Source organism: Oncorhynchus clarkii, chromosome 12 (assembly GCF_045791955.1).
Source record: "Oncorhynchus clarkii lewisi isolate Uvic-CL-2024 chromosome 12, UVic_Ocla_1.0, whole genome shotgun sequence".
Classification (NCBI taxonomy): Eukaryota; Metazoa; Chordata; class Actinopteri; order Salmoniformes; family Salmonidae; genus Oncorhynchus; species Oncorhynchus clarkii.
Genome location: NC_092158.1, coordinates 23,921,653 through 23,945,285, shown reverse-complemented (window position 1 = coordinate 23,945,285; position 23,633 = coordinate 23,921,653). Strand labels below are relative to the sequence as shown.

Genomic DNA, 23,633 nt, shown 5'->3' with positions numbered 1-23,633 from the left:
CTGAGACTGGGACAGAGATTTGTCTTCCAACAAGACAATGATCCAAAACATAAAGCAAAATCTACAATGGAATGGTTCAAAAATAAACATATCCAGGTGTTAGAATGGCCAAGTCAAAGTCCAGACCTGAATCCAATCGAGAATCTGTGGAAAGAACTGAAAACTGCTGTTCACAAATGCTCTCCATCCAACCTCACTGAGCTCGAGCTGTTTTGCAAGGAGGAATGGGAAAAAATTTCAGTCTCACGATGTGCAAAACTGATAGAGACATACCCCAAGCGACTTACAGCTGTAATCGCAGCAAAAGGTGGCGCTACAAAGTATTAACTTAAGGGGGCTGAATAATTTTGCACGCCCAATTTTTCAGTTTTTGATTTGTTAAAAAAGTTTGAAATATCCAATAAATGTCGTTCCACTTCATGATTGTGTCCCACTTGTTGTTGATTCTTCACAAAAAAATACAGTTTTATATATTTATGTTTGAAGCCTGAAATGTGGCAAAAGGTTGCAAAGTTCAAGGGGGCTCGAATACTTTCGCAAGGCACTGTATTTTGGTTTCATCTGACCATATGACATTCTCCCAATCTTCTTCTGGATCATCCAAATGCTCTCTAGCAAACGGGCCTGGACATGTACTGGCTTAAGCAGGGGGACATGTCTGGCACTGAAGGATTTGAGTCCCTGGCGGCGTAGTGTGTTACTGATGGTAGGCTTTGTTACTTTGGACCCAGCTCTCTGCAGGTCGTTTACTAGGTCCCCCCGTGTGGTTCTGAGATTTTTGCTCACTGTTCCTGTGATCATTTTGACCCCACGGGGAGAGATCTTGCGTGGAGCCCCAGATCGAGGGAGATTATCAGTGGTCTTGTATGTCTTCCATTTCCTAATAATTGCTCCCACAGTTGATTTCTTCAAACCAAGCTGCTTACCTATTGCAGATTCAGTCTTCCCAGCCTGGTGCAGGTCTACAATTTTGTTTCTGGTGTCCTTTGACAGCTCTTTGATCTTGGCCATAGTGGAGTTTGGAGTGTGGCTGTTTGAGGTTGTGGACAGGTGTCTTTTATACTGATAACAAGTTCAAACAGGTGCCATTAATACAGGTAACGAGTGGAGGACAGAGGAGCCTCTTGAAGAAGTTACAGGTCTGTGAGAGACAGAAATCTTGCTTGTTTGTAGGTGACCAAATACTTATTTTCCACCATAATTTGCAAATAATTTCATTAAAAATCCTACAATGTGATTTTCTGGATTTTTTTTCTCATTTTGTCTGTCATAGTTGAAGTGTACCTATGATGAAAATTACAGGCCTCTCATATTTTTAAGTGGGAGAACTTGCACAATTGGTGGCTGACTAAATATTTTTTTGCCCCACTGCATGTGACTGTATTAGTGCAAAAATAACACGCAAAACAGGCAACAACAAAAAAATATAATAACATATAGTATGAGTCAAAAGTTTGGACACACCTACCCATTCCAGGGTTTTTCTTAATTTGTACTATTTTCTACATTTTAGAATAATAGTGAAGACATCAAAACTGTCAAATAACATAAATGGAATCAAGTAGTAACCAAAAAATGGTTAAACAAATCAAAATATATTTTATATTCTTCAATGTAGCCACCCTTTGCCTTGATGACAGCTTTGCACACTCTTAGCATTCTCTCAACCAGCTTCATGAGGTAATCACCTGGAATGCATTTCAATTAACAGGTGTACCTTGTTAAATTTCATTTGTGGAATTTCTTTCCATCTTTATGTGTTTGAGCCAAGCAGTTGTGTTGTGACAAGGTAGGGGTGGCATACAGACGATAGCCCTATTTGGTAAAATACCAAGTCCATATTATGGCAAGAACAGCTCAAATTAGCAAAGAGAAACAGCAGTCATTACTTTAAGACAAGAAGGTCAGTCAATGCGGAAAATTTCTTTGACAGTTTCTTCAAGTGCAGTCCCAAAAACCATCAAGCGCTATGGTGAAACTGGCTGTCATGAGGACCGCTACAGGAAAGGAAGACCCAGAGTTACCTTTGCTGCAGAGGATAAGTTCATTAGAGTTACCAGACTCAGAAATTGCAGGCCAAATAAATGCTTCACAGAGTTAGTAACAGACACATCTCAACATCAACTGTTCAGAGGAGGCTGTTTAAATCAGGCCTTCATGGTCAAATTGCTGCAAAGAAACCACTATTAAAGGACACCAATAAGAAGAAGATACTTGTTTGGGCCAAGAAACACGAGCAATGGACATTAGACCAGTGGAAATCTGTCCTTTGGTCTGATGAGTTCAAATGTGTGGTTCCCACCGTGAAGCATAGAGGAGGAGGTGTGATGGTGTGTGGGTGCTTTTCTGGTGACACTGTCAGTGATTTATTTAGAATTCAAGGTACACTTAACCAGCATGGCAACCACAGCATTCTGCAGCAATACGCCATCCCATCTGGTTTGCGCTTAGTGGGACTAACATTTGTTTTTCAACAGGACAATGACCCAACACACCTCCAGGCTGTGTAAGGGCTATTTGACCAAGAAGGAGAGTGATGGAGTGCTGCATCAGATGACCTGGCCTCCACAATTGTAACGCTCGAAGAGTGATGGGTGTGGAGTCAGGCGCAGAAAGCAGAGGATTCGGGAAAACGCTTTATTCTCCGTACAGTAACAGCGCACAAACAGGTGACGCCCGAAACACAGGCATAAAACACTCCAACAATGTACTAACTGGTACATACACTGTACAGTGGCAATCCCAACAAAAAACAGGAACACTCCTTGACAAAACAGCAAACAAGCCCGCACAAACACAGGCAGGCTAATTGAACTTAAATAATCCCAACCCCCAAAAAAACAACAAGGAACAGGTGAAACCAATTAGACTAAACAAAACGAAAAGGGGAAAAAGGGATTGGTAGCAGTTAGTAGACCGGCAACGACGACCGCCGAGCGCCACCCGAACTGGAAGGGAAGCCACCTTCGGTGATATTCGTGACAACAATCCCCTGACCTCAATCCAATTGAGATGGTTTGGGATGAGTTGGACCGCAGAGTGAAGGAAAAGCAGCCAACAAGTGCTCAGCATATGTGGGAACTCCTTCATGACTGTTGGAAAAGCATTCCAGGTGAAGCTGGTTGAGAGAATACCAAGAGTGTGCAAAGCTGTCATCAAGGCAATGGGTGGCTACTTGGAAGAATCTCAAATATAAAATATATTTAGATTTGTTTAACACTTTTTTGGTTATTACATGATTCCATGTGTTATTTCATAGTTTTGATGTCTTCACTATTATTCTACAATGTAGAAAATAGTACAAATAAAGAAAAACCCTTGAATGATTAGGTGTGCCAAAACGTTTAACTGGTGCTGTATATATAAATTGTTTTATTAAATGTTTTGCTAAATAGGTGGGGCTCAAAACGGGTGGGGCTCTGCCACACCTGCCCTGAATGACTGGTCGCCACTGACTGTCGACAGTCTGGAAAAAAAAAGCTAATATGAAATACACATTAACCTTGACTAGCCAGCCTACTGGAAGGTCGTAAGTAACTAATGGAAACCTGTACTTCCTCTAGATAGTCACGTTTGATCGTCTTCTCGGCGATGGATCGCAATTGTCTTATTAAAGGGGAAGCGTCCTATTATTCTCAAAATGACATTCTTCGGAAACAAAACTGAACGCAACTAATATAATTTCTCAAAACATAGATGAATGGCTAAATTACATTAAACAGCTAATACATATCATAATAACCAAACATAGCCTATTAATAACTGCATATAGAGAGAAAGCATGCCAAAGTAGAGCTTGACAGCTTGTAGTCCTAAAAAACGGAAATTAGTTACCTCTGGTTCGTTCAGCCATTCCTATAGGGAAACTTTATGAGGAAATAATAGGTTTTGGCATTAACGCCGAAAGACAAGCTTAGAAGATCTTATCCGTTTTATTCTATGAGATAATATCAGTCAGCAAATATGACCTTTAAGAATTGTAAATCTCAGTGGTAGCTGTTGAAAGGAGGATGGCTCATAATAATGGCTGGAAAGGCGCAAATCGAATGGCATCAAACAAATAGAAACCATTTGTTTGATACCATTCCACTAATTCAACTCCCTTTCCAGCCATGACCACGAGCCTGTCCTCCCCAATTAAGGTGCCCCCAACCTCCTGTGGTAAAGCCTGTAGTGTTTTATTTGATTACATAAATGCTTCAAAATTCACATAAGTGACATCAGCTGATGAAGATGATCTCATAGATCAAAACGTATCAGATCTCATAAGGTTGTGTTTACTACAGACCTTATTTTTTCGGCTATTATCCAAAAACCATACAAAAACTCCATTCATTTCCACATAGGCCTTGGCAAACAAGCATTGGTGGATTTCGTGTCTACAAAAAAAGGCCATTACTATTGCTCTCTATAGGCCCTTCATGATCCCAATGCATTTAAAAACTACACCATGTCAAGTCCAGTAGAAATTGTGTTTGGGACAGTAAGAAAAACAGTTAACATTGGACCCTGTCATAGCCTATGAATAGAATCCAGAGTTTTACCTGACCAGGTCAAGAGAACAGGAAAAACGCCTTACCTCACAAACGAGCCCATTGATTACTCTTCTTAACATTGGGTTTTAAACCTAAACCTTACCACACTGCGAACCTTATGCCTAACCCTAAGACCAAAAAGCACATTGTTGTTTTCATAAATCTTTAAGATTTAGCCAATTTGACTTTGTGGTTGGGGTAACTAGTGGAAACCATTGGTATTGGTACTTATTTTTTTCCCTGCTCCACCCACCCACTGTTTAGCCCAATGAAAAATCTCTAAATCAACCGTAACTATGGCGTTTCCAGGAAGTGATCCCCAACCGGAATTATTCCAGCCGCCTCCCCAACATGACATGAGGGCCCATCGCACCATGCGTACTAGCAAGAACAAACCGGCTTGAGTGGAGCTACTACTCGACAACGTCAGGGCTGACGACAACTACTAAATTGCTGTCATTTGAGAGATAAAGTGCAGACAGAACGGCGCTTTGGGGCAAGTACAGTTGCGTGTTTTTGAGTGGTCATTTTGGGGATTTGGTGTTTGGTTCATATGCATATTATCGTTCTAATAACTTTGACATTATTCAGCAATACTTGAGTAGGTGGACTCTAGGGCCTGAGTAGGATTTAAAAGCCAGGAGATTTTCCAACGGAGACAGACACATCACCCGGTTGCTGACTAGATCAATTGGACCAATATTATCGTCCTTGCTGTTGTGGAAATAGTTGGATTTTTTTAATGTTGCTATATTTGTCATGAGCCTTAGCACAAGTCGCCCGTGTTAACTAGTTATCGCAGTCCGTCTTTTAATGCTGCCACTACTACTACCCTTCCAGGTCCTGAATAGACAACGGAAGAAATGGCGGACGACCCCAACGCAGCGGATAGGAACGTGGAGATATGGAAGATAAAGAAGTTGATCAAAAGTCTGGAAGCTGCTCGGGGGTACGTGTGGACATGACAAGTGCATGGGGTTGTCAGTGACTTTCTTCGTCTCATTGAACCAGTAAACAAGGGGCTAACTTAGTAGCTAACTAGCTACTACCTATGTGGAAGCTAGTACAAGGCCCATACAAATTAACGTTATCTAGCTAGCAAGTGACGTTAATAGTTTTAGTATTTATTTCAACGCGTAACTAGCTAGTTAGCAAACCAGCTAGATAACTTGGCATTGATCTACGTAACGTTAGCTAGCTTGCTATTAGTTGTGTAACTAGAATGACTTCTTTACCTTCAGCTACCAAGCTGGCAATGCGTACTAGTGGTGTCTGACATTCACAGTTAGCTAGCTGATAATACAATCTGAATCTACACTTTGTTTTGATTTTAACAATCTCATAGCTGATGCCCAACGCTATCTAGATAGTCTACATAAAAAAATGGCTGACAGTGGGCAATTTTGCTGCTTTAAAGTAAAATGTGATGTAATTTCAGGCAGGTTTTTGCTGACCAAGTCTTTACCAGTCAGTGTCAAATAAATAGGCCTTTAATAGCTGACAATAGACCTGTCACTCAGCCAGAGTAGCTGACAATGTAGATTAATTTAGAGCAAAGGGTCAAGCAATTCCTAAGCATTACTTTTGACCTGGATCCAACTTGGGAACTTCGCTTAGCTAAATTTCACACCTGACTTGTGCATGAGCACTCTTTCGCCCTGGGTGGTTATCTATATAGTCCAGTGGGTCAAATTGTTTAATGAATTCAGTCAGTGTACAGAATACTGTGACCTTCACCCCCTTGACTAGGAACGGCAACAAGTTTGTATTGTCAACATTGTGGGCAAAACAAAAATGTTGAAATATGACGACTGGGAAGGTCACGCTCCCATTAGGCCTGTAGTAATGTCTTCATCTGAACCTGCCATAAGAGCTCGCCTTAGAGCGGTCGGGTTTGATGCTATAGTTGAATAAAAAGGACATGCCTGGCTTGCTTGGGAAAACAGGATACATCTAGGGCAGGTTAAGCAAGTCGTGACCTGTGGTTTCTGTGTAGGTCAGTGGGTCAAGTTGTTTATTAATGAGTTTACCTAGTGCACAAACTAATGTGACCTTCACCCTCTTGACTAGGTACAGCAACAAGTTTGTAATGTCAACATGGTGGTCAAAACCAAAAAAAACATGGAAATACTACTTGGGCAAGGTCACACTCTCACTATAAAACCGTCTATCTTTTTACAATCAGGGCCAAGTCTTAATGCTATGTATGTTTTTGTAGGTATGTGTTAGTGCTTTAATACAGTACTAACAAGTAATTGTTAAAATATTGTTCATGCAAAAAATCTCTGGTTGGTAATTAAGTCAGTCTGGATACGCGCATGTCTGGATACGCGCATGTCTGGACATACGCGTGGGAGATATGACGAGGAGGAAAATTGCTGCTGGGCTTAGTTATGTTCCCTGCAAGCTTGATCTGATTGATTGTTAATTATCGTGTGTTGAGTTCACCTTGTGTAGAACTTCCTGATTTTAAAAGCATTTGCAGAAACCTAAAATATTAAAAACTGCTCACATTCTTGTGTTGAGAACATTTGTAACGCTGTAAAAATAGATTTTTATTTTATTTTTATGTAGATGCTAGCCATGGCGTGACCTTCACCTACTTTAGTCATTTCCTCATCTGAAAACCGGTCGTAAGAACTTGCTTTAGAGCAGTCTGGTTTGATGCTATACTTGTATGAAAAGGACATGCTTTGCTAAACAGGACTCCTTTACATGAAAGGCAGGTTAAGCAAGACAACCTGTTGTTCCTTTTTGAAAATATATTTATGTATTTTTGTGTGTACTTTTTCGTGAAATCCAATTGCTAGTTAGTCTTTTCCCATCGCTGCAGCTCCCGTACTGACTCGGGAGAGGCGACGGTAGAGGGCCATGCGTCCCCCAAAACACGACTCTGCCAAGCCGCACTGATTCTTGACACAGTGCTCACTTAACCCAGAAGCCAGCCACACCAATGTGTCCAAGGAAACACAGTACAACAGGCGACCGTGTCAGCGTGCATGCTAGAGCTCGATGGGACAAGGACATCCCGGCCAGCCAAGCCCTCCCCTAACCCGGACAGCGCTGGGCCAATTGTGCGCCGCCTCATGAGTCTACTGGTCGCGGCTGGCTGTGACCCAGCTCGGGATCGAACTCGAATCTGTAGTGACGCCTCGAGCACTGCTAACCAGTGCGTTAGACCGCTGCGCTACTCGGGAGACCCATGTTCCCTGTTTTTACAGTTGTAAAAGTTTAAATAAATAGCTTGCAGACATCATTTTGCCTGAGTTACTTTGCAGCTTATTTTACAACTCGAAGGAAGTGTTAGAATATGCCTTGTTTTTAAAAGTGGGTTTAATGTAATTGATCTCCTCTCAGGAATGGCACGAGTATGATATCCCTGATCATCCCGCCTAAGGACCAGATCTCCAGAGTGGCCAAGATGTTGGCTGATGAGTTTGGCACTGCATCCAACATTAAAAGCAGAGTCAACAGGCTCTCTGTGCTTGGAGCCATCACCTCTGTACAGCAGAGACTCAAACTCTACCATAAAGGTGTGTGAAGTCAGGTTGTAACTACTATCTCTCCTGTATGAAGTCATTTTGGGTGGTCCTGGCTGGGTTATGGCCATTTCTCCATTCATTCTAGTGGTCTAGAATACAAGCATTTCGCTACACCCGCAATAACATCTGCTCAACACGTGTATGTGACCAATACATTTTGATTTGATCTCTGAGCTCCAACTTATTTTTTTTTACCCTGCAGTGCCTCCCAACGGCTTGGTTGTGTACTGTGGCACCATTGTGACTGATGAGGGCAAAGAGAAAAAAGTCAATATCGACTTTGAGCCTTTTAAACCCATCAACACTTCTCTGTATCTCTGTGACAACAAGTTCCACACAGAGGTAAGGTTGTTCAACACCCCTCTGTCCATTATTTTCTCACCTCACTATATATTTCCCATTGGGCTATTTGACTGGGAAATATGGAGCAACACTTTTAACGGTATCACGATTGTGTTACTTGTTTTGGTGAAGAAACTTGGCTTTGTGTGTGTGTGTGTAGCGTGACGTTAGGTATAGCCAAAACAGTCAAAATATTGACCACCTTTCTAATTAGATTTTTAAAATGATATTACATGCATTTTCTGTCTCTTTCCCAGGCTCTTACAGCATTGCTCTCAGATGACAGCAAGTTTGGTTTCATTGTAATTGATGGAAGTGGCGCCCTCTTCGGAACCCTACAGGGCAACACCAGGGAGGTGCTGCATAAGTTCACAGTGGACCTACCCAAGAAGCACGGTAAAAGCCCTACATTCACATGCACTCATGAACACAATTACAGACTGTCCCCACACAACCATGTATAACAAACAGCTCTCTTTCAGGCAGAGGAGGACAGTCTGCCTTGCGTTTTGCTCGTCTGAGGATGGAGAAGAGACATAACTACGTGCGGAAGGTGGCAGAGACGGCAGCCACGCTTTTTTTGTGCAACGACAAGGTCAACGTAGCAGGCATGGTCTTAGCTGGTTCAGCTGACTTCAAGACGGAGCTCAGCCAGTCAGACATGTTTGACCCGGTCAGTAACTCCAGACCCACCATTCTAGGTCTTTCTGGTTCCATTGTCAGCATTGCCATTGTAGCATTTATATGGCTGCTATGTGATCTGTTTGTTCACTGATGAATGTTTGACTTGTGTCCATTCAGAGGCTTCAAGCTAAGATCCTGAAGCTGGTTGACATATCATATGGTGGGGAGAATGGCTTCAACCAGGCCATTGAACTGTCCGCAGAAGTGCTTACCAATGTCAAATTCATCCAGGAGAAGAAACTAATAGGTACTTGTATTCAGTACATCTGATCTGTTGTTAATTTGCATGAATGTCTTCTCCATCCTGTTGTCATATTGATAATATAGAGGACCTTTTCTCCCAGGACGATACTTTGATGAGATCAGCCAGGATACGGGGAAGTACTGCTTTGGGGTGGAAGACACACTGAAAGCCATGGAAATGGGTGCTGTTGAGATCCTGATTGTTTATGAGAACCTGGATACCATGAGATACATCCTACGTTGCCATGGAGCAGAGGGACTTGCTATGGCGGAGAAGGGTACCGGTATGTAAATGTGCTCAACACACACTACAAAATGCATCCAGTTGAGGGATTCTTGTCTTAACATGTTTTTATTTCTTGCCCCTCTGTTCTGTTCAACCTCTTCTACTGATTCAGATGAGAAGACATTGTATTTGACGCCAGAGCAGGAGAAAGACAAGTCTCACTTCACAGACAAAGAGGTCAGTGAGGAGTCATTATCTTTCCATAACCAACACAAGTGTATGAAGGAATTTCTGTTGTGGTCCCAGATTTTCTAGAGGACCTTAAAATGTGATGTAAGCAAAATTGAAGAGAAATGTAATCTACTTCCTGTGTTCGCATCCACCACTTTTACATGGAGAATTCTCATCACAAAAGGATCTCCTCCAATTTTTCCTGTTCAACTTTTTGGTTGTGGGTTTATTTCTACAGACTGGTCAGGACCATGAGCTGATCGAGAGCTTGCCATTACTTGAATGGTTCGCCAATAGCTATAAGAAGTTTGGAGCCTGTCTGGAGATTGTCACTGACAAGAGCCAAGAAGGATCCCAGTTTGTAAAAGGCTTTGGTGGAATTGGTGGTAAGGGTTTAAGTATACATTCATAACTAAATGCTTTTACTATTTTGGGTGGGTTTATTCTGGGTTCATGCAAATGAATAAAAATGTCAGTGTAGATTGGCAGTGTAATGCACCTCTGCAGAGTAATTATACTGAACAAAAATATAAATGTAACAATTTCAAAGATTTTACATACATTAGGCCCTAATCATGGATTTCACATGGGGCACTCTGTTTACAATGTTGACATCAGCAAATCACTCGCCCACACGATACCATACACGTGGACTGCGGTTGTGAGGCCGGTTGGACGTACTGCCAAATTCTCTAAAACTACGGAGGTGGCTTATAGTAAAGAAATTAACATTAAATTATCTGGCAACCGTTCCGGTGGACATTCCTGCATTCCGCATACCAATTGGACTCTCCCTCAACTTGAGACATTTGGCATTGTGTTGTGGAACAAAACTGCACATTTTAGTGGCTTTTTATTGTCCCTAGCACAAGGTGCACCTGTGTAATGATCATGTTTAATCTTCTTGATATGCCAAACCTGTCAGGTGGCTGGATTATCTTGGCAAAGAAGAAATTATCACTAACATGGATGTAAACAAATTTGTGCAACATTAGAGAAATTAGCTTTTTGTGCGTATGGATTTCTGGGATCTTTTATTTTAGCTCCATAAACAAGGGATCAACACTTTACATGTAATGTTATTTTTTTTTATTGTAAGACTGACTTTCTTTTATTTAATTTTTACAGGGATCTTGCGGTACAGGGTGGATTTCCAGGCCATAGAGTACCAAGGAGAAGACGATGAGTTATTTGATTTGGATGACTACTAGGTAGTTGAGACTGACGTGAGGAGAAAAAAAAAACATTCATCAATTGGAAGGCTTTCCCTGATTTGACCAAGACTGGTGGAGGGAAAGCAAGTCGTCAGGAGAGAGACCTAGACCTTCAAACAAGAGATAGACGTGATACCGTATATCAATGGATCCCTGACTTGAAGCAGTGACTCCATCTCCTGTTTGGCGGGAGCTTGTCTTGGTTTGTTTCTCTCCACTTAATGACGGATTCAAAGTGACTGACAGCAAGGCCATGCTCCTCCTGCCTGCTTGGCCTGCTCTAGGCCACAGTGATAGAAACCTGTTTTTCTCATCACTCCCTACTTTCTTATCAATGCAATTTCCCTCTATCTTTTTGTCTTTTTTTACTGGTACTTGCTGCTGTTGTGTTTTATGAGATTCTGATTATTTTGTTTTCCTTTTTTAAATAAAATGTATGTAGTGGGCAGGGAAAAAATAATTCAATTGGAACTGCTTGACTTCCATATCCTGCCTCCTATCTTTAATTCAGTACCTGCTTTGTTTTGTCCCATTTTCCCCTCTGGTAATTTATCCACTGTTGCAGGTGCTGTACTCTGAGCCTATACTGTTCTCTTGTACCTGTTTTCATTTCGAGGACCTGTGTCCTTTATTACTCATACAGACCTCCCAGAGCTGAGATTTAGAATTGTACAGCTACATTGTCTGTTTTTATATTGCCTTGTACACTACACACCCTCACCAATCTGTCTCATTCAGTATAATGAACCATGCCCTCAGTGCTGTGCACCATGCATACTTTCATGTTCCCCAGAGGCATTTGTGTCCAATGTTAACTGTGATTGATTGTCTGAATTGCACAGTGACAGGAAACTGACCAATCTGAGAGCTAGTGTGGTTGTTGTTAGGCAGTTGTGTGTGGCTTGACTTCCAGGCATATTACTGGTATGAGTAATCCTCTAGTTCTATCGACATCAATTGAAACTTGAATGTGGATACTGCCAATACAAAAGTTGAGTGCAGCCCCTCTTCCCCCCCCCCCCCTACTGTTACATACTGTTGGATTGAAAGACTCCTGCCAAGCTCTGTTTCTCCCTACCAACAAGTCACAGAACATTTTGGTCAGAGGCACTGGATGTTTATTTGGGGGTATTTGTGGCTTGCATGGTCTAAAAAAAGAAATTGTCAGCCTTAATGTGAGCTATATATATATATATATATAAAAAAAAAAAGAAGCTTTAAGGGCCTTGACTATTGTCTGAATCTGGCACGTAAGAATGTGTTGTGATGGTTCTCCATAGTTCATTTTGGGGCACAGTGAGCAGTTTTATCTAGTTATGAATGTGATGAGTCTACTTTGCAACATCAAGCCCATATTATGACATTTTCTAGATTTCATCTATTCATCTGTCACCATTTTGTATGAGACGTATTAAATGTCCTCATTGTTTGCAGGTCTGGTGTCAAGACTTTTGGTTGTCCCAGTGGATGTCCTATATTTACAGAAAATTACGATTGTGGGAGCTATTTCTGCATATTACCTTTTTTTAACCTTTTATTTTAGACAAGTCAGTTCAGAACAAATTCTTACTTACAATGACTGCTTACCCTGGCCAAACCCTAACCCAGATGACGCTGGGCCAATTGTCCACCGCCTTATGCGACTCCCAATCATGGCCAGTTGTGATACAACCTGGAATCGAACCAGGATCTTTTTTTCACCTTTATTTAACCAGGTCGGCCTGTTAAACTATTCTCATTTACAACTGTGACTTGGCCAAGATAAAGCAAAGCAGTGCGACACAACACAGTTACACATGGAATAAACAAACATACAGTCAATAACACAATAGAACATCTATATACTGTGTGTGCAAATGAGGTAAGGCAATAAATAGGCCATAGTGGAGAAATAATTACAATTTAGCAATTAAACACTGGCGTGATAGATGTGCAGAAGATTAATGTGCAAGTAGAGATAATGGGGTGCAAAGGAGCAAAAAAAATAACAGTATGGGGATGAGCTAGTTGGATGGGCTATTTACAGATGGGTTATGTACAGGTGCAGTGATCTGTGAGCTGCTCTGACAGCTGGTGCTAAAAGTTAGTGACGGAGATATGAGAGTCCAGCTTCAGTGATTTTTGCAATTCGTTCCAGTCATTGGCAGCAGAGAATTGGAAGGAAAGGTGGCCAAAGGAGGATTTGGCTTTGGGGGTGACCAGTGATACCTGCTAGAGCGCGTGCTATGGGTGGGTGCTGCTATGGTGACCAGTGAGCTGAGATAAGGTGGGGCTTTACCTAGCAAAGACTTAGATGACCTGGAGCCAGTGCGTTTGGCGATGAATATGAAGCGAGGGCCATCCAACAAGAGCGTAAGGTTGCAGTGGTGGGTAGTATATGGGGCTTTTTTGATCAAACGGATGGCCCTGTGATAGACTGCATCCAATTTGTTGAGTAGCGTGTTGGATGTTATTCTGTAAATTACATCGCCGAAGTCAAGGATCAGTAGGATAGTCAGTTTTAAGAGGGTATGTTTGGCAGCATCAGTGAAGGATGCTTTGTTGCGAAATAGGAAGCCGATTCCAGTTTTAATTTTGGATTGGAGATGCTTAATGTGAGTCTAGAAGGAGAGTTTACAATCTAACCAGACACCTAGGTATTTGTAGTTGTCCACATTCTAAGTCAGAACCGTCCAGAGTAGTGATGTTGGACAGTCGGGCAGGAGGGTGCGGGCAGCGATCGGTTAAAGAGCATGTTTTACTAGCATTTAATAGCAGTTGAAGGCCACAGAAGGAGTGTTGTATGGCATTGAAGCTCGTTTGGAGGTTAGTTAACACAGTGTCCAAAGAAGGGCCAGAAGTATACAGAATGGTGTCGTCTGCGTAGAGGTGGATCAGAGAATCACCAGCAGCAAGAGCGACATCATTGATGTATACAGAGAAAAGAGTCGGCTTGAAAATTGAACCCTGTGGCACCCCCATAGAGATTTCCAGAGGTCCGGACAACAGGCCCTCCCAAATTGACACACTGAACTCTATTTGAGAAGTAGTTGGTGAAGCAGGCGAGGCAGTCATTTGTGAAACCAAGGCTGTTGAGTCTGTCGATAAGAATGTGGTGATTGACAGAGTCGAAAGCCTTGGCCAGGTCGATGAATACAGCTGTACAGTATTGTCTCTTATCGATGGCGGTTATGATATCGTTAAGGACATTGAGCATGGCTGAGGTGCACCCATGACCAGCTCGGAAACCAGATTGCATAGCGGAGAAGGTACGGTGGGATTCGAAATGGTCTGTGATCTGTTTGTTGACTTGGCTTTCGAAGTCCTTAGAAAGGCAGGGCAGGATGGATATAGGTCTGTAACAGTTTGGGTCTAGATTGTCTCCCCCTTTGAAGAAGGGGATGACTGTGGCAGTTTTCCAATCTTTGGGGATCTCAGATGATACGAGAGGTTGAACAGGCTAGTAATAGGGGTTGCAACAATTGTGGCGGATAATTTTAGAAAGAGAGGGTCCAGATTGTCTAGCCTGGCTGATTTGTAGGGGTTCAGATTTTGCAGCAATTTCAGAACATTGGCCATCTGGAGTAGTGACACCTCTAGCCCTTTCTTGTGTTTTTTTCAGGGGTGTGCTGTTTGATTCAGGGCTTATTCACTACACACCAAGTAAATATTGTATTTTGCATTGTTTTCAATAGGAATTGTTCAGTGTATTGGTACATCACTGATCTGTGAATAATACACTATTCTCTTCACTGCTAAAAGGGGAATGTGTTATATTAATCAATGTCCAACCCTTGCCAACATAATAATTGCTAAGTAGAATGCATCATTATACTACCATAGATATAAAGAGTTAAGCCAATTTGTATTTATTTAACTATCAATCATCTCCCCAATCCCAGGCACAGTATAGATTCGCTACTCTTTACATCATGAAGGATTGTTGTAACTAGTCTTTTCGAAGTGGAAGTCATTTATATATCACACAATCTGCGCAGCACTATGCTCAGGTAGACCCTCTAACAAGCACACAACATCTATGTCTTAGCAGCAGAAAAGAGCCAACCACGAAATAGCACATGACAACAACACCTTCATTATAATGTTTGACCAACCAAGTGCATCTATGCTTGAGTGAACCCCTCCCCAATCCTGTCTTCTGTGACGTCATATCAGCTGCAGGCCGACGCAGGGCTGGGTTTCCATTTTTCGCAGCGAGTGAGTTTCGGGGAACAAGAATATGGAGCCGGAGATGGAGGACAAAACGTTGGAGCAGATGGTGAGTTTTGAAACGGATTACTCGCTGCCTCATATTGATGTGAACGTGTGTCGGAGGACGTAATATGGTAGTATCTCCCGAGAGCGGTTTCGATCGAAAGGATTTGGAACTGACCGGAGGGTCGAGATGACAGACAAAATAGATGCTAACTAGCGTTAGCTAGTAGTTACCTAGGCTAGCGAGCAGAGGTAGGGCCCAATGTTCGTGATCTAACATTAACCAGTGGCTTATGATTAATTATTATAGTTAACAGCATAATGTCTTGGGGAATGGTTGGGAAACGAGTGATTATCATCCGAACGGTAATTTTAAAGGTAGACATGACGAAGATTGATTCGGCAAGTAATAGTAGAGGGCCGTGAAGTGGCCCCGTCAGATGCTAGCTAGTTACAGTTAACCAGTTTAACTCGTTATGTAGGAAAGTAAACTAGGCGATTGGATCTCACAGAGTCTCCGCTGCGCCGTTTGTCTGGCTCAAACAAGTTAACTTGTGCAGTGGTTAACGTTATCAGATCAAACCTACAGTTAGGCTTCAGATTAATGTACCGGTTATTGAGCACATAACTAACGATTTGTTTTAGGTAAGGTAAGATAGCTAGGTAAGATAGCTACCCAGATAGAAATGTATTCCTTGCTAGCGTTAGCTAAAACAGACACTCCCCACCCGAGCACTGGAGTTCAGTATCTGGCATTGTGAATAAGTGGCATTTTAATAAAGCTGCGCAGAAGGAAGTAACGTTGGTTAACTACCAGTAAAGCGAATGTCAGTTAACTAATTCACTACTACGATATGTTGAAGCAGACGGACGGCGTTAAAGCTACATTTTACGAGTAGGTAGGTAGCAAGTCCGTATGGCAATTTGATCAGGCAAAAATTAGCAAGGCTAACTGGATTCGTTATTCAGAATGATACAAAGGGTTGTTTGGATCGTGGATGTTGCTTGTGGGACAACTTCCGCCGCCATACTAGCCGACGACGTGGTATGTCCACTGTCCATCAACCCATGCAGGAAATTCATAACCTTCATCTTCCTAGGGGAAAAAGCGTCTACACAATATTTTTTCCATACTACTATTTGGTTTGCAACAGTTGGGTTTGTCTCAACCTACCTGTTTTACCTCTACGACCTGTACAACAATGTATCATTTTACAAACGTGTTCTCTCCCACTGCAGTAGGCAAGCTAGCCCAAGAATGAAGGTGAAACTAATAATTCGAAGGGCCTGGACACCAGTATCTAGATACTATTTAGTATCACTGCAACAAAACGGAAGTGTATTTAACTTCTTTAGGAAACAGCCCTATGTTGTAATCCAGGCTGCGGTCCATACACTTAAGACACCCTATCCCCCCGCCCTCAAATTAAGTGGAGACTTCTGATGACGTCTGACGAGTATACACTTGCAGGGGGAGGAAGGAATGATTAAAAAAAAAAATGTATTAACAAATATCAACAGAGAAAAGGAATAGTCACATGCATACATACAAACTATTTACATTGCCAGGAATCCTAAACGGACTAATCATATTCATTAATAATATAAGTTTTACTTGCCTTTTTAAAAATGTATTTAATTTTTTTTGTTGAAGTAGTGCCATATTGTTTAAATTCATTTATAAAGTGAAAAAAGTTAGGTTTTGAATTGGACCATTTACATTTGTGAATATGAAATTGACCTAATATTATTAGCAGTTGAATTAAATATACTACATCTTTATCAATGTCAGAATTTCTGAAATAAATCATTATATCAAAACCATTAACTTGTACAACCAGTCCTATATTTTTTAAAATAAAATTCTATGTCAATCTGAAGAAATCTACAATAAATACAGGCAAAAACAAATGCAATATGGTCTCCTTCTCCACTCCACAGAAATTACATTTATAGCCAATATTCAGCTTGAATCTTTCCAAAACATGTTTCACAGGATAAATTCTATGTATCATTTTAAATGAAACTTCCTTTACCTTGTTACTGATACATATTTGTTAGCAATTTTCCATGCTTTCCCTAATTGTATATCACCATAGATATTTAACCAAAATAACCTTGCTGAGGGAATTGTAGTATCACAACATAACAATATTCCTAATCTGTTTATTACTACATTTATCTTTGATGTTAATATTGCCAATTCATTTATTTTTATGTAAATCTATGTTACATCAACCACAGAGGAATTAAAAAAAATATATACAAACCCCCCCTTGGAATCGCATCACAAAAAAATGCATATTCTTTCGGGGTTTTGGGAATTTTAAACTTATCAAGAAATTCCCCATATGAGAGTGGATTTCCATCCTCATTCAGTAACTGACCAACCAAAATAATTTTATTCTCAAAGCAGTTATGAAAAAAATACTTTCTTTTAAATTGTATATCTCTGTTGTTTCATAGAAAGTATCTGTGAGGGGGAAAATTGTGTTTATACGCTAACATCCAAGCTAAAATTGCCTGCTTATGGAATTTGGCCAATTTTACTGGGATTTTATCAACATCAAAATGACATTGAAGCAACATTTCTAAACCACCAACAGAGTCAAATAAATACTTAGGGAAGACATTCCAAATACTGTTCTGGTTCTTAATATACTTCAGAATCCAGTTTATTTTAAAAGTATTATTTAGAGTATTGAAATCTAAAACCTCAAGACCTTGTTCTTTGTTATTAGTGAGAATATATTTCTATAGATAGTGAGGCTTGTTCCTCCAAATAAAATTATAAAGAATCTTATCTAAGTCCTTATATAATTTTAGGGGATAATTCAAGCGATAACGAGACATAATCCGATCTGGATAACCCTTCAGCTTTGGACAATAAAACCCGACCGTATAATGAAATATCTCTCAGCAACCAGAGGTTCAATTTCTTTTGTTTTTTCAATATCGTTAAAGTTTAATTCACTCCTTCGTTTTTCATCCTTGCATGTAACAATTCCAAGATAAGTAACCTTATCTTTAAATGAGATACCATATACTTCTGGGAAAAAAACAATCCTTGAGTGGAAATAAGACTGACTTATTGATATACATTTTCAAACCCGAAACTAAGGAAAGGTCTTCAATACAGGAAACTGCTTCAGAAACCTCATTCCTGTCTCTCAAAAAATATGGTGGTATCATCAGCCAGTTTATATAGTTTAAATTCATTGCCAAGTGCTGAAACGCCTTAAATTCCCTTTCTTGATATGAAGAGCCATAATTTGAGTAACCAATACAAATTGACTAATTGGGCAGCCCTGCCTAATGCCACGCCCAATATTAAATATTTTGGATGTCCCGTGAGCTAATTTTACAGAGCTAGTACAACCATGATATAAAGTTTGGACTGCTTTCAAAAAAAAGTCACCAAACCCCCAAAAAGTATTGCTTTGAACATAAACTCATGTTCTACAGTGTAAAAAGCTTTATAAAAATCAACAAACATAAGAAAACTATCAAGGATGAGGTCATTATAGTCAATCATATCTAAGATCAACCTGATATTATTCCTAATGTGTCGACCATGCATAAAACCTGATTGTTCTTCATCAATTATGATGCAAGCCTCGTTTCAACCTCTTAGCAAATACAAGGGCAAATAATTTCCCATTATTTCAGCTGACTAATCGGTCTCCAGTTGTTGATATAAAGACTATCCTTATTAGGTTTGGGAATCAAAGTAATTACACCTTGCTTTAAGGAAGCCGGTAACTCCCCTTTTTCTATTGATTCTTGGAACATAGCAAGAATGAAAGGGATCAATTTATCATTGAATGCTTTATAAAACTTGCTTATTAAACCATTTCCAGGGGACCTATTGTCATTAAGGCTTTTAATACAGTCTCAACTCAATTTCAGCTAACTTGTCACAAAAATCCCTGAAATCTTTAGCATATCTTAGCATATCCGTATTGGAAGTTGACTGGGCTGATGTATCCAGATCCTGATAAAACTGGGCAACATGCTGAGAGATTTATTTTGGATTTTATTATTGATCATATTATTGATCATTCATTTACATATGGAAGTGTTTTTGCCTGCCCTTTTTTCTAAATTAATTAAATATTTTGTATTTTTCTCTCCCTCTTCCATCCAATTCTGTCTGTTTTACAAACGCTCCCCGGGCCTTTTCCTCGTAGATACAGTCTAACTGCATTTGCAATGATGATAGCTCCAGTAATTCCTGATGAGTGAGTTCAGTTTATTTTTTGTATAATCCATTATTTCCTTTGTCATATTCTCTCTCTCTCTTGGCACAATACATTTATTTCCCCATTAAAATAGCCAAAAGCCTTATCAAATTTCATTAGCCCACAGTAACTTCTAAACCTATTCATAACACAGGCACAATTCCAGTATTTATCAGGAATTCCTGCTACATCCTTCTTAAATACTTAATTCTCTAGTAACGTCTTATTAATTTTCCAGTAACCTTTACTAACTTTTTTTGTTTACAAACCATGCATATTTATCTTTATTGAGATCCCTTTGTGGTCTGTTAAAATCGATGGTTCAATTGAGTCTGCATCAACTTTGTCAGCCATATCTTCAGATATCAGCCAGAAATCAATACGGAATTGTATAGATACATCACTGGTACTCCATGTAAACATCATCTTATCTGGGTTCTTATATCTAGAACACCTAACCGAAGACATATATTCCTTATCTCACAAACATAATTGCTATCCTTAGGAGGCCATCTATCTAAATAATCATGTAATACTGTATTAAAGTCTCCGCCCCTTTTACTTTGGCCAATGAAAATTTAGACATAATTGTACTTATTTTCCTCTCAATGTCTCTAAATAAAATAGTTACTTGACTTGTTGTAAATATTTATGCTACCAATAACAATTAATTGAATGTGGTTGACATCTACCAATAATATAATCAATTCATCTCCCTGTATTATCTGCTTCATGACTCAATATATGACCCTTAAAGTTGCCTTTTAAAATAGCGACACCTGCAGACGGTTTAGTACCAAATATCATTCCCCCATTGACACTTCCAAAACACAGTATCTGTGGAACAGACATGAGTTTCTTGAATGAAATAAGTTGGCATTTTTACCCTTACAATACAAAAATAAAGATTTCCTTTTCAAAATATTACGGATTCCCCTGGCATTAATAGAAAAAACAAATTAACATTTACTATTACAGTGACTATATGAAGAATATTAAACTTGTGTAGGTTCACATGAAGTGGGTTCTCATGAAGAAAAGTTCTTACTAGTTGCAAATAAAAACAGTCCTTCGCAGCACGCAAGTGGTTGACCTACATTTTTTATATATATACACATACATACAGTTGAAGTTTACATACACCTTAGCCAAATACATTTAAACACAGTTTTTCACAATTCCTGACATTTAACCTTGCTCGCACTCGCTTTTTCAATTCTGCCCACAAATTGTATATGGGATTGAGGTCAGGGCTTTGTGATGGCCACTCCAAAACCTTGACTGTGTTGTCCTTAAGCCATTTTGCCACAACTTTGGAAGTATGCTTGGGTTCATTGTCCATTTGCAAGGCCCATTTGCGACCAAGCTTTAACTTCCTGACTGATGTTTTGAGATCTTGATTCAATATATCCACTTAATTTTCCTACCTCACGATGCCATCTATTCTGTGAAGTGCACCAGTCCGTCCTGCAGCAAAGCACCCCCACAACATGATGCCGCCACCCCCGTGCTTCACGGTTGGGATGATGTTCTTTGGCTTGCAAGCCTCCCCCTTTTTCCTCCAAAAATAACGATGGTCATAATGGCCAAACAGTTCTATTTTTGTTTCATCAGACCAGAGGACATTTCTCCAAAAAGTACAATCTTTGTCTCCATCTGCAGTTGCAAACTGTAGTCTGTCTTTTTTATTGCAGTTTTGGAGCAGTGGCTTCTTCCTTGCTGAGCTGCCTCTCAGGTTACGTCGATATATGACTCGTTTTACTGTGGATATAGATGCTTTTGTACCCGTTTCCTCCAGCATCTTCACAAGGTCCTCTGCTGCTGTTCTGAGATTGATTTGCACTTTTCATACAAAAGTACGTTCATCTTTTGGAGACAGAACGCGTCTCCTTCCTGAACGGTACTGAACGATATGACGGCTGCGTTGTCTCATGGTGTTTATACTTGCGTACTATTGTTTGTACAGATGAACCTTGATGCGTTTGGAAATTGCTCCCACGGATGAACCTGATTTGTGGAGGTCCACAATTTTTTTCTGAGTTTTTGGCTGATATCTTTTGATTTTCCAATGATGTTAAGCAAAGAAGCACTGAGTTTGAAGGTAGGCCTTGAAATACAATGTACACCTCTAATTGACTCAAATTATGTCAATTAGCCTACCAGAATCTTCTAAAGTCATGACATCATTTTCTGGAGTTTTCCAAGCTGTTTAAAGGCACAGTCAATTTAGTGAATGTCAACTTCTGACCCACTGGATTTGTGATACAGTGAATTATACATGAAATCTGTCTGTAAACAATTGCTGGAAAAATGACTTGTGTGATGCACAAAGTAGATCTCCTAACCGACTTGCCAAAACTACAGTTTGTTAACAAGTCATTTGTGGAGTGGTTGAAAAACGAGCTCAAATGACTCCAACCTGAGTGTATGTAAACTTCCGATTTCAACTGTATATATACATATTTCCATACAATTGCAAATAACATTGTGCCATTGATTGGTAAAATGAATAGCCATCAAGCTAACATTAAATGTCAGTGTGAATTTCCCTGCCATTTAAAAACTTGGCTCACACAAACAATGCTCTTCCTCAAGAAATATCAAGTTTTATCAGATGCAAATAATACTCAGTCCTGCACAACTCACTTGATAAATCCAGCAGTCAACAAGCTAGGCGTCAGTGTTAATTTCCCTTCCATTAACCAAATCCTTGGCTCCCCCAAAGTAAGAACTTTTCCCCTCCTTCCTTGTTCTCTCAATCATCGGCCACAGACGATTCCGAGCTTCTTTGTCAAATGCTGTCAGATCCTCAACTTGTTGTTCTTTAAATAGTAATTTTTCTTTGCACTTTTCCATGTCGGATCCCTCGCTGTCCTGGAGATGAATCTCATGATCACTGATCGTGGTGGCTGGTTGTTTTCCCCATCTCTCAGCCTATCCAGGCGGTGCACTACATCCAGAGAACCTGCAACAACGTTTCGCCCCCTCCTCCAGGACTATTGCCCAGCAAATGTCCTTCACTCTTGCTTTGATATTCTTGTCAGAGTTTTCTGCTATTCCATAATTCTGAGATTCCATCTCGGACCATACCGGTCCTCCCCGTTTACCTTTGACTCCATTTCAGTGAGTTTCTTCTCCTGGTTTGCAACCTGAATTTTCAATGTTGCGTTTTGCTGCTTCAGAGTTTTTACTTCCTCAGCATTGAAATCAATCGCTTTCTTCAGGTTAACGATGCTGATAGTCTTCTTTTTCACCAAATCCATGATGTCATCTGCGCTCTCTTTGATTTTTGCCCTGAGGATGCGGACAATGTTTTCCTGTATGTAGCTGGCTCAGTGATGGTTCACTTCTCAGCTTCTTTGGAAGTTGCTCCTTGGTTGGGGTATTTGGGTATGAATCACATTCACCCCCCTTTTTTACACTGCAAGCATATGAGGGAGTTTCAGCAATGCCTCTTTTCTCCTTGAAGTTTCAACATCCATTATCCCAGCAACAGTTTGGTCAAGTCCTGATTCCATGATACTAGCTATGAAGACGTTAGTGAGCTAACTTAACTAAACATGCTGAAACTTTTCGATAGCTAGCTTGTTTGTTGGAAATCGTCAAATATAATTCAATGGTTTGATTAATTAACTGAGAGAAGCCTAAAATTGTTCCTCAGATAGAAATGTTACACCCTCCCATCTTGAGCCCCCTCCAAGGAATGATTTTTAAATGGACTGCCCTTGCCCAGAAATTCATCACTCGTTCACCCCGCGATAATTGTGTTTTCAACCACTGGTAGCTTGTGGGTGCTTTCTATGCGCTGCAGTCAATTATGATTGCATGTCTACTTATTTACTATGTAATTATTAATATACTCCTACTGTGTGATGGCTAACTAACATTCGTCTGCCTAGCTGGAACTTCTGAAGCTAACCAAACATTACTTTTACGAGACGTATTTGTGCATTAGTAGCACAATTTCTAACCTTTTTTACGTTAGCTTTTATTTACACTTGTATGTTGACTTATCCATTGATGTTGTTTTTATTTTTTTTAGCAGATGTTCCATTGTTGTGAATTGAATTATGGGCAGTTTCAGGCCCCGGAGTGAACGTAATTGTACACTTGCAAACTCTACTAAAAACGAGGGCTAAGGGGCTTACGTTGCAAACCTCCTTTGCTTGGCTAATCATTTG

At 40.2% G+C, this 23,633-nt stretch overlaps 2 protein-coding genes across 2 annotated transcripts in view; both read left to right on the top strand.

Moving 5' to 3' along the window:
* The first annotated feature begins 4,894 nt into the window (after nucleotides 1–4,894).
* LOC139422914 (eukaryotic peptide chain release factor subunit 1-like) lies at nucleotides 4,895–12,448 on the top strand. Its single transcript, XM_071174384.1, has 11 exons — nucleotides 4,895–5,031; nucleotides 5,376–5,484; nucleotides 7,893–8,068; nucleotides 8,280–8,419; nucleotides 8,677–8,815; nucleotides 8,902–9,092; nucleotides 9,221–9,350; nucleotides 9,448–9,630; nucleotides 9,745–9,809; nucleotides 10,042–10,189; nucleotides 10,932–12,448. The coding sequence occupies exons 2-11, from the start codon at nucleotides 5,399–5,401 to the stop codon at nucleotides 11,012–11,014; spliced, it is 1,341 nt and encodes a 446-aa protein (XP_071030485.1). The 5' UTR covers nucleotides 4,895–5,031; nucleotides 5,376–5,398; the 3' UTR covers nucleotides 11,015–12,448.
* Nucleotides 12,449–15,181: 2,733 nt separating this feature from the next.
* Nucleotides 15,182–23,633, top strand: part of LOC139422913 (F-box and WD repeat domain-containing 11-B-like) — a 36,290-nt gene continuing 27,838 nt past the window's right edge. The window contains exon 1 of the mRNA XM_071174382.1: nucleotides 15,182–15,275. Within this exon, the coding sequence (XP_071030483.1) occupies nucleotides 15,237–15,275 (39 nt within the window). The 5' untranslated portion in view covers nucleotides 15,182–15,236. The remainder of the gene's footprint in view (nucleotides 15,276–23,633) is intronic.